The 13,559-nt window shown below is 43.6% G+C and overlaps 1 protein-coding gene across 1 annotated transcript in view; it reads left to right on the top strand.

Moving 5' to 3' along the window:
- The window catches only part of MTUS2 (microtubule associated scaffold protein 2), a 369,436-nt gene that overhangs the window by 124,708 nt on the left and 231,169 nt on the right, over positions 1–13,559 (top strand). Inside the window, exon 4 of the mRNA XM_081549337.1 lies at positions 186–426. Within this exon, the coding sequence (XP_081405463.1) occupies positions 186–426 (241 nt within the window). The remainder of the gene's footprint in view (positions 1–185; positions 427–13,559) is intronic.

The following is a 13,559-nucleotide window of genomic DNA, read 5'->3' as shown; positions in this document are numbered from 1 at the left end:
GGGATCATCCCATTGCGGTCAACTTAGAGATGAAGACCCTGGGCCCAGAGAAGGTAAGTGATGGGTGATGGAGCAGTTCAGTGATGCCAGAGTGGTCATTGTCGGAGCCTTGGTCTTAGGACGAGGTTCAGCGCTCATCCTATGATGTGCGGTTTTCTGATTGAGCTTCTGGTCATTTATCCTAGGTTGCAGAACGCCCTGGAAAAGAAGAATTTTGTTCTCCTCCCTATACTCACTATGAAGTTCCCCCAACTTTCTATCGATCGGCCATGCTCCTTAAGCCCCAGCTGGGATTGGGTGCGATGTCACGTTTACCGTCCGCCAAGAGCAGGATCCTGATTGCGAGTCAGAGGTCTTCAGCGAGTGCCATCCACCCACCGGGAACCATAGCCGCAGCTGCCAGTCTCTACAATTCTGACCCTGCAGGTAACCAATGCAGCAGGGACTGGTTTTCCTGCTGTGCTTTAAAATAGTAAGCGAATAAAATGAGGATAGCTGTCTAAAGTAAGAATGCCTCTCCTTCTTTAGAAGGGCCTTTTCCTGTTTTTCCGTTTGATTGTAGATATGGACACTTGTCAAGACTCCTCTATCTACCACTGTCTTCTTCCTCGTCACCCTTAAAATGACGGCCTCAAGACTCCTCTATCTACCACTGTCTTCTTCCTCGTCACCCTTAAAATGACGGCCCTTGTAATCACCACTTTACAGCTTTTAGTTTCTCCCTTCCCTGATACATCTTATGGACCAGGGTTCAAAAAATTGTTTCTGTAAAGGGCTGCTGCTGCTGCTGCTGCTAAGTCGCTTCAGTTGTGTCCGACTCTGTGCGACCCCATAGACGGCAGCCCATCAGGCTCCGCCATCCCTGGGCTACATAGTATTAATAAATATTTCAGGCTTTCAGGGCCATAATGATCTGTGTTGTAACTACTTAGTATGAAAGTGGCCAGAGACAGTATGTGCATGCAAGGGTGCAGCTGTGTTTCAGCACAACTTAATTTGCACAAATAGATACAGGCACACCTTGGAGATGCTGTGGGTTCAGTTCCAGTATTTGCTTCACTGCAATAAAGCGAGTTTTGAGGTTTTTGTTTTTGTCTTTGTGGTTTCCCAGTGCACCTAAAAATTATGTTCATGCTGTGTGCTCCGTCTCTCAGTCCTGTCCGACGCTTTGTGACCCCTTGGACTGTAGCCCACCAGGCTCCTCTGTCCATGGGATTCTCCAGGCAAGAATACTGCAGTGGGTAGGGTAGCCATTCCCTCCTCCGGGGGATCTTCCCTACCCAGGGATTGAACTCGTGTCTCCTGTTTCTCCTCCATTGCAGACAGATTCTTTACCCACTGAGCCATCTGGGAAGCACTGGAGTCTATTAAATGTGCAATAACATTATGTATTAAAAAGCAATGTATCTACCTTAATTAAGAGCTACTTTATTTGTAAAAAATCTGAACCATCATCTGAGCCTTCAACAAGTCATGCTAATAACATCAAATATGACCAATCACAGATCAGCATAACAAGCATAATAGTAATTTAAAAGTTTGAAATATTGGGAGTTACCAAAATGTAACACAGAAACATGAAGTGAGCAAATGCTGGTTGGAAAATGGCACTGGTAGAGTCCTCGAGGGGGGTTGCCACAAACTTTTGATTTATTAAAAAATGCAGCATTTGTGAAGTGCAATAAAATGAGGTATGTCTGTAGCGGAATGAATTTGTGGAGAGAGACCTTCCTGCAGTACAGCAGTGACCATATCACTCTTTTCAGCTTTTACACGTCTTGAATGACCCATGTTTGCCCACAGAATGGCCTTGCCACCTGCCCCAGCCCTGACCTGTTCTGCACTGGCTCGACTATGTCCCCCCTTGATGTTCTCTGCTCTTCTCTTTCTGTCTCTCTGTCCCTTCTTCTGCTCATGTTATTTCCCCTACGTTTTATTTCTGTCCTATCTTACGATGGAAATAATACATACCTGTTGTAAAAAATTTTGAATACAGAAAAGTATAAAGAAGAAAGTCACTGTACTTATATTTTTAGCATCCAGCCAGAGTTAATATTATGGAAATTTTTCTTCCCACGTGTTTCTTTCTGTGCTTGTTTTAGTAGTTGAATTAATACTGAATGTGAATTTTGATTTTTCCTACTAATATTATATTTTAGGCATTTCCTATGCTGTCAGTGTTTTAGAAATATTGTAATGGCAGCATGAGATTCTGTTTTGTTCACTTATTTATTTTAACAAATTCTGAGTGTTTATTATGTTCTAACAGTTGTAAATCGAGGGCAGCAGCAGTGAGCAGAGAACTCCTGCCTTTGTACAACTTAGTCTAATGGATGAAATCGACAGTAAAAAAGCACAAAGATGAATGCATCATTAGAGATTGTGATAAGTGTTAGGAAAGCGAGAAACAGAGCTTTGAGAAATTGCAACCATTAGAGTGTTATATGAATGGGACAAAGGTGGTTCTGGGCAGCCTCTTGGAGGAGGTAGGAGAATGGGTGGGGAATAGAATCAGGATTTACTTATGCAAATTGGGCTTTGCTCATTCTACACTGTCTTCCATAATGTTGTAATTTGAATCTTTGAATTTGTTTTCTTTCATATTCTTCTCTTAGATTATCTGAAGTATAATTATTGCATAAACACATATTCCAAACATTTTTTAAGGCTGACTTATTTTCTAAAAAACGTGTAATAATTATTTTCATACTGTTGTTGAAAGTGCTTCTCAATGCCCAGTGTTGAGTATTACCATTACAGTGATTATCACTACTACTGCTATTATTGTTATATTTCTTTTTAAAAATGTTGTATTTTACTTGGCTGCGTTGGGTCTTAGTTGTGGCATGCAAACTCTTAGTTGCAGCATGTGGGATTTCTGACCAGGGATCACACCCAGGCCCCTTGCATTGGGAGCGTGGAGTCTTAGCCACTGGACCGTCAGGGAAGTTCCTGCAATTCTTTTATTGTTAGTGGAAGGAAACATTTTTTAATCTGTTTGTCATTTTGTGAGTTGTCATTTACTCAGGTGATTATTGGGAGAAGGAAATGGCAGCCCACTCCAGTATTCTTGCCTGGAGAATCCTGTGGACCGAGGAGCCTGGAGGGCTGCTGTCCATAGGTTCGCACAGAGTCGGATACGACTGAAGCAATTTAGCAGCAGCAGCAGCAGGTGATTACTGGTTGTCATAGTGGTTAGTTGTTTTCTTGGCAAGCACTGCTATAAAAATCAGATTATTTTTTACCGGTTCCCATGATGTGTGTGTATTATGATGGATCTACCTGCTGTTACAGGACTGCTGCAGGTTAATTATGTATTCAGTCACTCATTCAACAATTAGTGCTGCGGGGCTATTACATGTCAGCCTTGTTCTAGGTGTGGGATAAAGCTGTGACAACAGACAAAATTCCTGGTCCTTGTTTTAGAATTTTAGGATGGGAGTGGCACACTTTTTTTTTTTTTTTTTAGTGGATAAATAAATCACATTGTTTATTGGGAGCAGTCGTTCAGTCACTCAGTCATGTCCGACTCTGCGACCCCATGAGCTGCAGCATGCCAGGCTTTACTAGTATTGAAGACAATGAGACAGAGAAGGACACGCAGGAAGTTTGGGACAGGAAGAAGGGGGATTCCAATTTTATTTTTTGAAGAAATAGTTGTAAATGTTTATTTAAGCATCTACTTGCATTTTCTGCTCCCTTTATGTTTCTATGGCTTTTTTTTGCTGTTGTTTTGTTTTCATTTATGTATATATATTTTTTGGTCATGCTGCATGGCACTCAGGATCTTAGTTCCCTGACCATGGATGGAACCTGAGCCCCCTGCATTGGGAGCGTGGAGTCTTAGCCACTGGACCACCAGGGAAGTCCCAGGAGTCCAATTTTAAATAAAGTGGTTGGGAAAGGCCTCCCTGAGAGATGACCTTTAAGCCAGTTGCCAAAGGAGGGCAGGGAGGAAAGAGCCAGTGCAAAGGCCCTGGGGTGGCAGGAAGGCCAGGGAGGCTGGAGCTGAGTGAGGGGGCAGGAAGAGGAGTTGAGAATGGGCGTAGACAGGTGATTGGCATGGAGGGGCTTGCAAGAGGCCTCAGAAGGTCACCAACCTTTGGCTCTGAGTGAGGAAACCATTGGAGGCTTTGGAAGCGGGGAGGTGGGGCAGTGTGATCGGAGTTTTGCGTCAACAGGACCTCTCTCAAGTCCCAGGTTGAGAGCACGCTCTAGGGGAGAGTTTGTCTGTGTTATCTCCCTTCCCTGCCCCCCACACTGCCCTCAACTCTACAGACCTTGATCTGTGTCTTCAGCTCCCTGTGATGGACAGACTCTGAGCCCCTCCTGCATCTGCTCTGGCATTGACCATGCCTCCAGGCAGAGGGAGTGGCAGCGATCAGGCTCCCCTCTTCATTTGCCTTCTCCATAGGCTCACATTCCTGTGTTGGCTGTTGCACAATTTCTTCTGAGTCCTCCACGGTAGACTTTCCCACTGGGACCCCTTACCCAGCCCGTGTGTGTGTGTGTGTGTGTGTGTGTGTGTTAGTCGCTCAGTTGTGTCTGACCCTTTGCAACCCTGTGAACAATGGCCCTCCAGGCTCCTCTGTTCATGGGATTTCCCAGGCAAGAATACTGGAGTGGGTTGCCATGCCCTCCTCCAGGGGATCTTCTTGATCCATGGATCCAACCCACATCTTTTATGTCTCCTAAATTGGCAGGAGGGTTCTTTACCACTTTATGTGGGAGCATTGTGGCTTTAATGTGTCTTAAAAGTACCAGATATGCTATAAATACAAGCTAGTCCACAAAGCATGTTCTCCCAGTTTCTTTGTTATAAATTAGTACTCTTTCCTAAGACCCTTTAAATTTTAAAGATCTTGAAGTGCCTCTGCTGAAAAATAAACCTAAGCAGTTCCTTACTTTGTACATAATTTCTTGTTTTGTGTGTGATGTTTTCTGACTCTACAGTCAGGCATAAACCTATGACGTTTCACTGTCAAACTCAAGATGCTGTTTAAGTACTCAAAGGTCAACAGCAGGACTGCTAGTTACCTCCCTTTGTTGTTGAATCGCTCAGTCCTTTCCGACTCTTCTGTGACCCCATGGGACTGTAGCCCACCAGGCCCCTCTGTCCATGGGATTTCCCAGGCAGGAATACTGGAGTGGGTTGCCATTTCCTCCTCCACGGGATCTTCCTGACCCAGGAATTGAACCCTAGTCTCTTGTGTCTTCTGCACTGGGAGGTGGATTCTTGACCACTGAGCCACTGGGGAAGCCCCAGTTACTTCCCTCTAGGTGGATATAAAATCTTGTCTTAGTGAAACCTAAGATTGAATATAAAAACAATTTGTTAAGAAAACACAATTTTTTATTAGATCCTTCACTTCTAAGGAGTTAAAAAGGCAGTTCTTTACTGTAATGCTTTTTTAGTAAATTTATATGTTTTATGTTCCTTTTTTCTGAAAAACATCTCTCATGGCCTAATATGTTATGTAAAAATTGTTAACTTATATAGTGTACACCGTGTCAGGATATAATTTGTATTCATGGGAAGAAATATACCCAGCGTTGCTGAAAGCATGGCAGTTTCATGTCAACTAGCGCACCCTGAGAGAACTATAATATTTTTTGATAGGGATAGTTAAAGTGTCAGAATAGAAGTTTTTAAAAGACAAGATGAGAATACTTTACTCTAGAAATAACCAGAGAAGTTCAATCAGAAAAGGTAAGTTGAGACAGTTTTTTTCAACTTATTTTGTTATGAATTCTTCTTGTTAAAGTAAATTTTATTTTAGAGCTCAACATACTGGGTAAACTTGCCTCTTTGGTAAATTTTTTCAAAAGGCAGGTTGAATCTTGCCAAATTTTAAAACGTAGGGCTATTGAGTTAATGTAACATATATTGAAAAACAAGTAAACTTATTTGGAACAATTTAAAACATAAGCACAGTAGTAATTTTTGGAAAGTCTGAGCGGTCATGATAATATCAAAATGGAAGCTCTTCATATAGTGACCGATGTTTGGAATGTAATCAATGAATCCAATATCTCTCACCTGGCCTCCCAGGTCTCCAAGATCAGGTCTCCCTGCTGGAGCCCGTTTGTATCTCTTTCTTTCCTTTCATGCTGGTCTCCATACCCTCACCCCATGGCTTCCTTTCAGTCCTTTATGCATTTCAACCCCTTTCTGACAAAAGGCTTCTGTGGTCAGCAAGCCTTCTAGAACACACTTCCTCCCACACACTCCAAGACTGGCCCTGTCTTCTCCTTCAGGTTTCAACATAAATGTCATGTTTCCAAGGACTTCCCTAGTGGTCCTGTGGTTAATACTTTACCTCCCAGTGCAGGGGTACAGGTTCGATCCCTGGTCGGGGAACTAAGATCCCACGTGCCTCATGCCCAAGAACCGAAACATAAAACAGAAACAATATTGTAACAAATTCAATGAAGACTTTAAAAGTGGCCCACATCAAAAAAAATTCTTAAAAAGACATAAATGTCATGGCCCCGGAAAGAAACCTGACTGTGATCCCCCTATTCAAGGCCCCTTCCCAATCAGGTACTTTCTAACATTTTCCTATTTGTCTCCTTCACCGATTTATATCATGGCCTGTAATTATCTTATTTTGCCTTTGCACACTGGCCATCTCTCACCTCACTGCAGTGTATAGTCTATGAGAAAAAGTGAAAGTCACTCCGTTGTGTCTGACTCTTTGCAACCCCATGGACTATCCAATCCATGGAATTCTCCAAGGTGGAATACTGGAGTGGGTAGCCTTTCCCAGGGGACCTTCCCAACCCAGAGATCGAACCCAGGTCTCCCACATTGCAGGCAGATTCTTTATCAGCTGAGCCACAAGGGAAGCCTGAGCATACTGGAGTGGGTAGCCTATCCCTTCTCCAGTGGATCTTTGTGACCCAGGAATTGAACCAGAGTCTCCTGCATTGCAGGCAGATTCTTTACCATCTGAGCCACCAGGGAAGCCCAGTCCGTGAGAACAGGCATTTAGAACTGCAATATCTATTGAGTGAATGTTAGCAGTAGCAGCAGCAGTGGGAGCTCTTGGTTTTTTTTTCATCATTAGGGAAAGTTGATAAAGTGCTGAGATGATTTGGAGCAGAAGCAGGCAAATTAAGGACAGATAGTAAATATTTTAAGCTTCGTGGGCCAAACAGCCGCTGTTAGAACTACTCCACTCTGCCGTCATTAGAGCAGAAGCAGCCACGCCAAGTGAATGAGCATGGCTGGGTTCCAGTAAAGCTCTTTTTACAGAAACAAATGGCCAACCTGCAGGCTGTAGTTTGCTGACTGCAGTTTCAGAGAATCACCAGTGTTTGAGATGTTCACATCATTCCTTTTTCCAACATATTACTCATTCTGCTGTTGAGCAGAGGTTTTCTGGGCACCTGGTGTGGGCCAGGTGCTGGTCTGTGTTTGGGATGCACAGATTAAAATATATAGCCCAAACTTGGCAAAAATATTTAGAGAGACAGCAGTAATTACAATAGGAAGAGAGATGCATTTGATAGAGATTTTCAGAATGCATGTGAGTGGGGTACCCAACTCAACTCGGGCAGGTAGGGGCTCTGGAAGGCTTTTCCAGATGAGATGAGATGAGTTTTGCAGGATGAATAGGAGTTCACCAGAAGGGGTAAAGGTAGCATGCATATACCTGTCAGAGAGAGAGAGGTCATGAGTTTGGTGATGCAGATCCCTTACAGGGACTGATTACTCAGTCAGAAGTGCTGGAAAATGCTTTATGGGGTGGGGGTGGATACCACTTAGTCACTGGGCACAGGCGGAGCTCCAGGTTCCTTGGGGGACATTTGGGTAGAAATCTCCAAAGGGCAGAAATGGGGACTGGAGAGAGGTCTACGCCAAAGGTCAACATGAAAGTCTGTCCCCGCCTCGATGTGAGCAGACGGGTAAGAGAGGGAGAAGAGAGTAAGGAAAAGGTCACGAGGGGACCGTGTGCCCACATCTGAGGGGTAACTGAAGGAAGAAGCCTGCAAGAGGCAGGACACCCACCGCAGGATGGATGGCTGGTGGGGGGCGTGGGGGAAAATGCGGTGCTTTAGTCTAATGAAGAGGGAGCCTCCAAGGCAGAAAAATGGTCAAATCTGTCTCATAGGAGATGGGACAAGTAAAAATGCAAAGAGGCGGTTGGGGTGGGAAATTAGGAAGCAGTTGGTGACCTAGTTTTGAATGAGCAATTTTAGTAGAACATGGGGGCGGAAGTCACATATTAGTGAGTTGAGAAGTGAATGAAAAGTGAGGGAGTGGAGGCAATGAGAATAGACTCCTGTTTCTAAAAACGCCCCAGTGGAGAAGAGAGCGTAGTGCTCGCTGCCAGGGAAGGGGGACTGTGTTTTGTTTTGTTGTTCAGACTGTGACCCAGGGGATCTTCCCGACCCAGGGGTCAAACCCATGTCTCCTGCATTGGCAGGCAAATTTTTTACCACCGAGTCACCTGAGAAGCCTCTCCCCGCCAAATAAAAAATAGAATGAAAATAGTTTATTGGCATCATTTAAGTGCCATATCATTATTTTTATCATGGTTTTACTTAATTTCATGAAAACTATATGGCATCTACCAAGAAAAATTTAAGTCAGACGGGAAAACATCCCTGTAAAGACAAACCAACAGTGAAATTCCTGAGATGGTCACAGAGATGAAGAAGGAAATGGCAATCCAGTCCAGTGTTCCTGCCTGGAGAATCCCATGGACAGAGGAGCCTGGTGGGCTACAGTCCCTGAGGTCACAAAGAGTCGGACACGACTCAGCACAGACACGTGCACATGTGGTCAAGGAGCACATGGCGTAACTGTGGTTCCTTTGGAGTCTTAATGACATTGGATGACCTTGGGACATATCGCGGAGGCTTCCGAAGAACGTTCAGTTTGTTCTGGCATTTGTATTATTAATAGTTTATCTCTCAGTATCACCGTTACTACATACTGCTGAAATGGACATTGGTAGTGGATGTCTTTTTATTTGGCCATCCCAACTTTGGTTTACTTTTGTTGCGACTGAGCATGCCTAATAATGCCCTGCAGGAATTATTACAAACGCAAATTTCCTCAGCCAGTACCCAGAGTGGCTCTGCGGTGGGTCACAGGCTTAACAACTGTTCTACTTATTTGGACAAACACTGTTAGTATACATAACAAATATAGAGCACCTACTGTGTGTCAAGTTGTTTTAGGCCCTTAGGATACAACCATGAACAAAACAGACGAGATCCACAGGCAGTTACGATGCGGTGTGATTTAGTGCTGTGACCGCAAAGTCTTCTGGGCCCAGGAGAACAGAGGAGGGGATCTAACCCCAAGTTGGGGGGCAGGAAAGTGTCTCGGGTGTAGTGTGGTGTGAAGGAGTGAAGGATTTGCTGTTGTTCTTGTGGAACTTCCCTTCCTCTTTCTCCTGGGATGGATGTCTTGTTTCCTTGTTTATTTTGCTGGGGTACCTCCTTGGTAATTTCCAGAGAGAATTCAAGGAAAGCAAACTCGCTGAGATTTTGCCTTTCTGAAACTATCTTTAGTTTCAGATCAAATCTAGATCAAATAGCATTTTCTGGGTTGAAAATGAGCTTCTTTCAAAACAAGCAGACTTCCTAGTGTTGCTCAAAAGAAGCGTGGTGCCTATCTGAGAATTTTTGGGGGGTGGGGGTAGCAGACCTGCTTATATTTCTCTCCAAAAGCTTTAGAATCTTCTCTTATCCTTGGTGTTTTAAAAAGTCCCTGTGTGTGTGTGCACTGTGTGTCATAGAGAGAGTGAGAGCAGATGAGAGAGAGACAGAAATGCGGCAGACAGAGATAGAGAGGAACTCAGAGAGGTAGAGGGAAGGAAGGGACGGTAAATTGATTTATCTTGCTAGGACTTGCTAAACTGTATTTCCCTTCAGCTTTGGGCAGTCATCTCATCTTCTTACGTTCTCGTTCAGTCCAACTTCTCTGTTTTCTCTGTCTTTCTGGAATTTCTATTATTTGGTATTTGGACCTCCCAAAGTGGTGACTTATGTCTAGTTTTTCTTTCATTAAAAAATTTTTTTTTCGTATAGACCATTTTTGAAATCTTTATTGAATTTGTTACCATGTTTTGATTTTTTTTGGCTGAGAGACATGTGGAGTCTTAACTTCCCAGGCAGTTCAGTTCAGTTCAGTTGCTCAGTAGTGTCCAACTCTTTGCAACCGCATGGACTGCAGCATACTAGGCCTCCCTGTCCATCACCAACTGCTGGAGTTTACTCAAACTCATGTCCATTGAGTCCATGATGCCATCCAACCATCTCATCCTCTGTCATCACCTTCTCCTCCCACCTTCAGTCTTTCCCAGCATCAGGGTTTTTTCAAATGAGTCAGTTCTTTGTATCAGGTAGCCAAAGGATTGGAGTTTCAGCTTCAGCATCCATCCTTCCAATGAATATTCAGGACTGATTTCCTTTAGGATGGACTGGCTGGATCTCCTTGCAGTCCAAGGGACTCTCAAGAGTCTTCTCCAATACCACAGTTCAAAAGCATCAATTCTTTGGTGCTCAGCTTTCTTTATAGTCTAAATCTCACATCCATATATGACTACTGGAAAAACCACAGCCTTGACTATATGGACCTTTGTTGGCAAAGTAATGTCTCTGCTTTTTAATACGCTGTCTAGGTTGGTCATGACTTTTCTTCCAAGGAGTGAGCGTCTTTTAATTTCATGGCTAAAGTCACCATCTGCAGTGATTTTGGAGCCCAGAAAAAGAAAGCCTGTCACTGTTTCCACTTCCCAGTAAGTGAAATTGCTCAGTCGTGTCCGACTCTTTGTGATCCTGTGGACTGTAGCCTACCACGTTCCTACGTCCATGGGATTTTCCAGGCAATAGTACTGGAGTGGGTTGCCATTTCCTTCTCCAGAGGATCTTCCCGACCCAGGGATTGAACCCAGGTCTCCTGCATTGTAGGCAGACGCTTTACCACCTGAGCCACTTCCCAAACAGAGATCATAGCCATACTTCTTGCATTGGAAGTCCAAGTCTCAACCACTGGACCGCCAGGGAAGCCTCTATAATTTTTCTTACACATTCTCTCTTTCTTCATACTTTTCCTCATTTTAGACAGTCTCACTGGGCTTTATTTTCTAACGCTTCTCTTGAAAGCCTTGTTTTGGCATGTCTTCCTGATGTCTGATTGCGTCTTTTCATAGCATATTGCTGTTTCTTTTATTGTTGTAACATCTTCCCAAATTTCTGTAAAGGTGCCTCTTTCAAGATATCTCCTGTTTCCTAAATTCTCTCTGTAGTCTCAGGGGCAAATTTTGTTTCTCGATTTTTTGGTTGCTTGGGTTATGCAGGAAAGTCTTCTCAAAGTCTTTGTGATCAGTCACACTTGCTGTTGACTTGGATGAACTTGAAGTCCATTTGTTTGCACCCTTTCGGAGTCTGTTTCCCCTCACCCTGGGGCTTGGCACGGGGTGGGCAGGTGGAAGGTAAATTCCTGGTGCTGGGTGCTGCATGGGCAGATGAAGGCCAGGGCAATGGGGGTGTCTCCCTCCCTGTCTCAGCCTCTCCCCCCTCCTTCCTGGGATCCGAGACTCTGTGGCCCTGGCTGTCCAGCTGGAGGTCAGCGTGCACTCCCTCTACTGCAGCACGGACAGCTCTTCTGTCTGCTGCAGCCTGCACGTCTCCTCTGCCTGCCAGCCAGGACCTCTGTTTCTGTTTCAGAAATTGTTGAAATAGCCACCTCAGTAAGTAGCTCTTTTCTCTCTCTAGTCCTAGGTTTAAATATGTAAATTGCTTAAGAGAAAGAAGTCAATAAATGTTAGCTCTTCCTATGAACTGTACTTCTTCAAATTGAATGACTCTGACTTTAAGGCATCTTTGGTAAGAAAAGGACAAACTGCCTGCGTTCTGTCCACCACCGCGAGCTGGCAGTCTCCTTTTCCACGTAAATCTAGTCACCAGCACCTCTTAGGGTGCTGTTCAGTAATGTGAAATGGCTGTTTCCTCAGGCTTGCAGAAGAATTCTGAGAACTGTGCTGTTAAACGCATTCCATAGAGATGCTATGTCATCATAATCTCCTGAGTCTTTTCCTTAGCCAAGAGCGCAAGGGCTTTGATTTTTTTCCTCTGTTTTGCAGTGCGACAGCCAGTTATCAGAAAACAGATGATTCAAGGGCATTTGCTCATAAAAATATTGTTCCTTTCAGTGAGCTTGGAGACGCTGATGGTTTCCCCGAGAATCACGGATATATATAGAATCTAAGTCTTTCTCCATCCACACATATACCCACAGCAGTTTAGAAGCGTTGATAGGTTTAGAGTCATTTACAAATAATTGACTAACTCGGCCATTTCTGTAAGGTGTCCTCGTACAAGGTCACCTGTATTTGACATCTCTTTTTAAACAGCTTCTAAATGTATGCAGATCTGTCCATCAAAAGTATGGCATTTGCAGTATTTATATTACTTGTCCCTTCCTCAAATGTCCTTCTATTTGCAACACTCTCTCAAGCCTGCACCTGACCCTCCGCTTTCCAATTTCCATTTCTTACCCAAAGCCTTTGAGGAATTTATACACTGACCAATTATGTATAGAGAGGTCAACGCTCCCTAGTGGTGATTTTATTCTTTTACAGTGGAAAGTACATCACTGATGTTTGTGATTCTCTGGATTAAATCCAGCCACTTAAGGTGAAGCAGCAAGATCTAAACAGAAATGCAGATGCAGATACTCAGATCCTAGTTAGACTCTGATAATGCGAAAATGCTTGGTCTCAGTGTTTCAGAGTACTATAAGAAAGTAAAACTCAAGATTTGGACCTCAATTAAAGACATACTGCATACATAGGTTTATTTGGTTTTGCAGATTACTTATTGCTCAGTTAGCAGTATTCCGTTTTTACCTTTAGACCCATCCCTTTGCAGCTCGAAAAACATGAACCAAACCAAACCAAAATAAAACAACTTTGACTAGTTCCCTTTCCAGCCTGGGTATTAAATAATGCCAGTGACCTGGATTGTGGACAGACACACCTGTCATGAGGTGAGCATTAAACTTCAAAATAATTTCAGGCATTGCTTTAGATTTTCCTGAAGTCTCACCACAGGGTTTTATTTTCATCTCTTTGCTTCATTATTGGATGTGTATTTCTGACAGTGACCTAGATCTGATCTTTGCCCAGAAGCTGTTTCTTAATTTTGATCTTGTTTATCATTTAGAGATGCTTTGAATTTTCAATGTGCTGTAACTTCTTAACGTTTAACAGTTACTTTATGTTCACATCTTTAGCTTGTCTCTCCACTCTTCTTTTTTACCAGAATAGTAAGAAGCTGGGTAGCATCTTCATCTCTCTGCCTGGAAATCTCCTTAGCCAGAGTCCTGAATTTTTAACAATTTCTACATTCCATGCCACAGCAGGTAACATTGTTGCTAAACTTTCAGCCACCCTTAACAAGGATTCACTTCCCATCAATTCCCTCACTTTAAACCTCACCAACAGCTTTCTCAAAGGCCTTCCTGGGAGTGCGGCTGTCTTAACCACTGGAGCACCAGGGAAGCCCCAGGATATGCATTTTTAGATGCAGTTTCTTTT

The sequence above is a fragment of the Giraffa tippelskirchi genome, chromosome 12 (genome assembly GCF_054371585.1).
Source record: "Giraffa tippelskirchi isolate mGirTip1 chromosome 12, T2T-mGirTip1v1.2.pri, whole genome shotgun sequence".
Classification (NCBI taxonomy): Eukaryota; Metazoa; Chordata; class Mammalia; order Artiodactyla; family Giraffidae; genus Giraffa; species Giraffa tippelskirchi.
The sequence above is the reverse complement of the archived record's forward strand: the minus strand, read 5'-3'. Positions and strand labels throughout refer to the sequence as shown.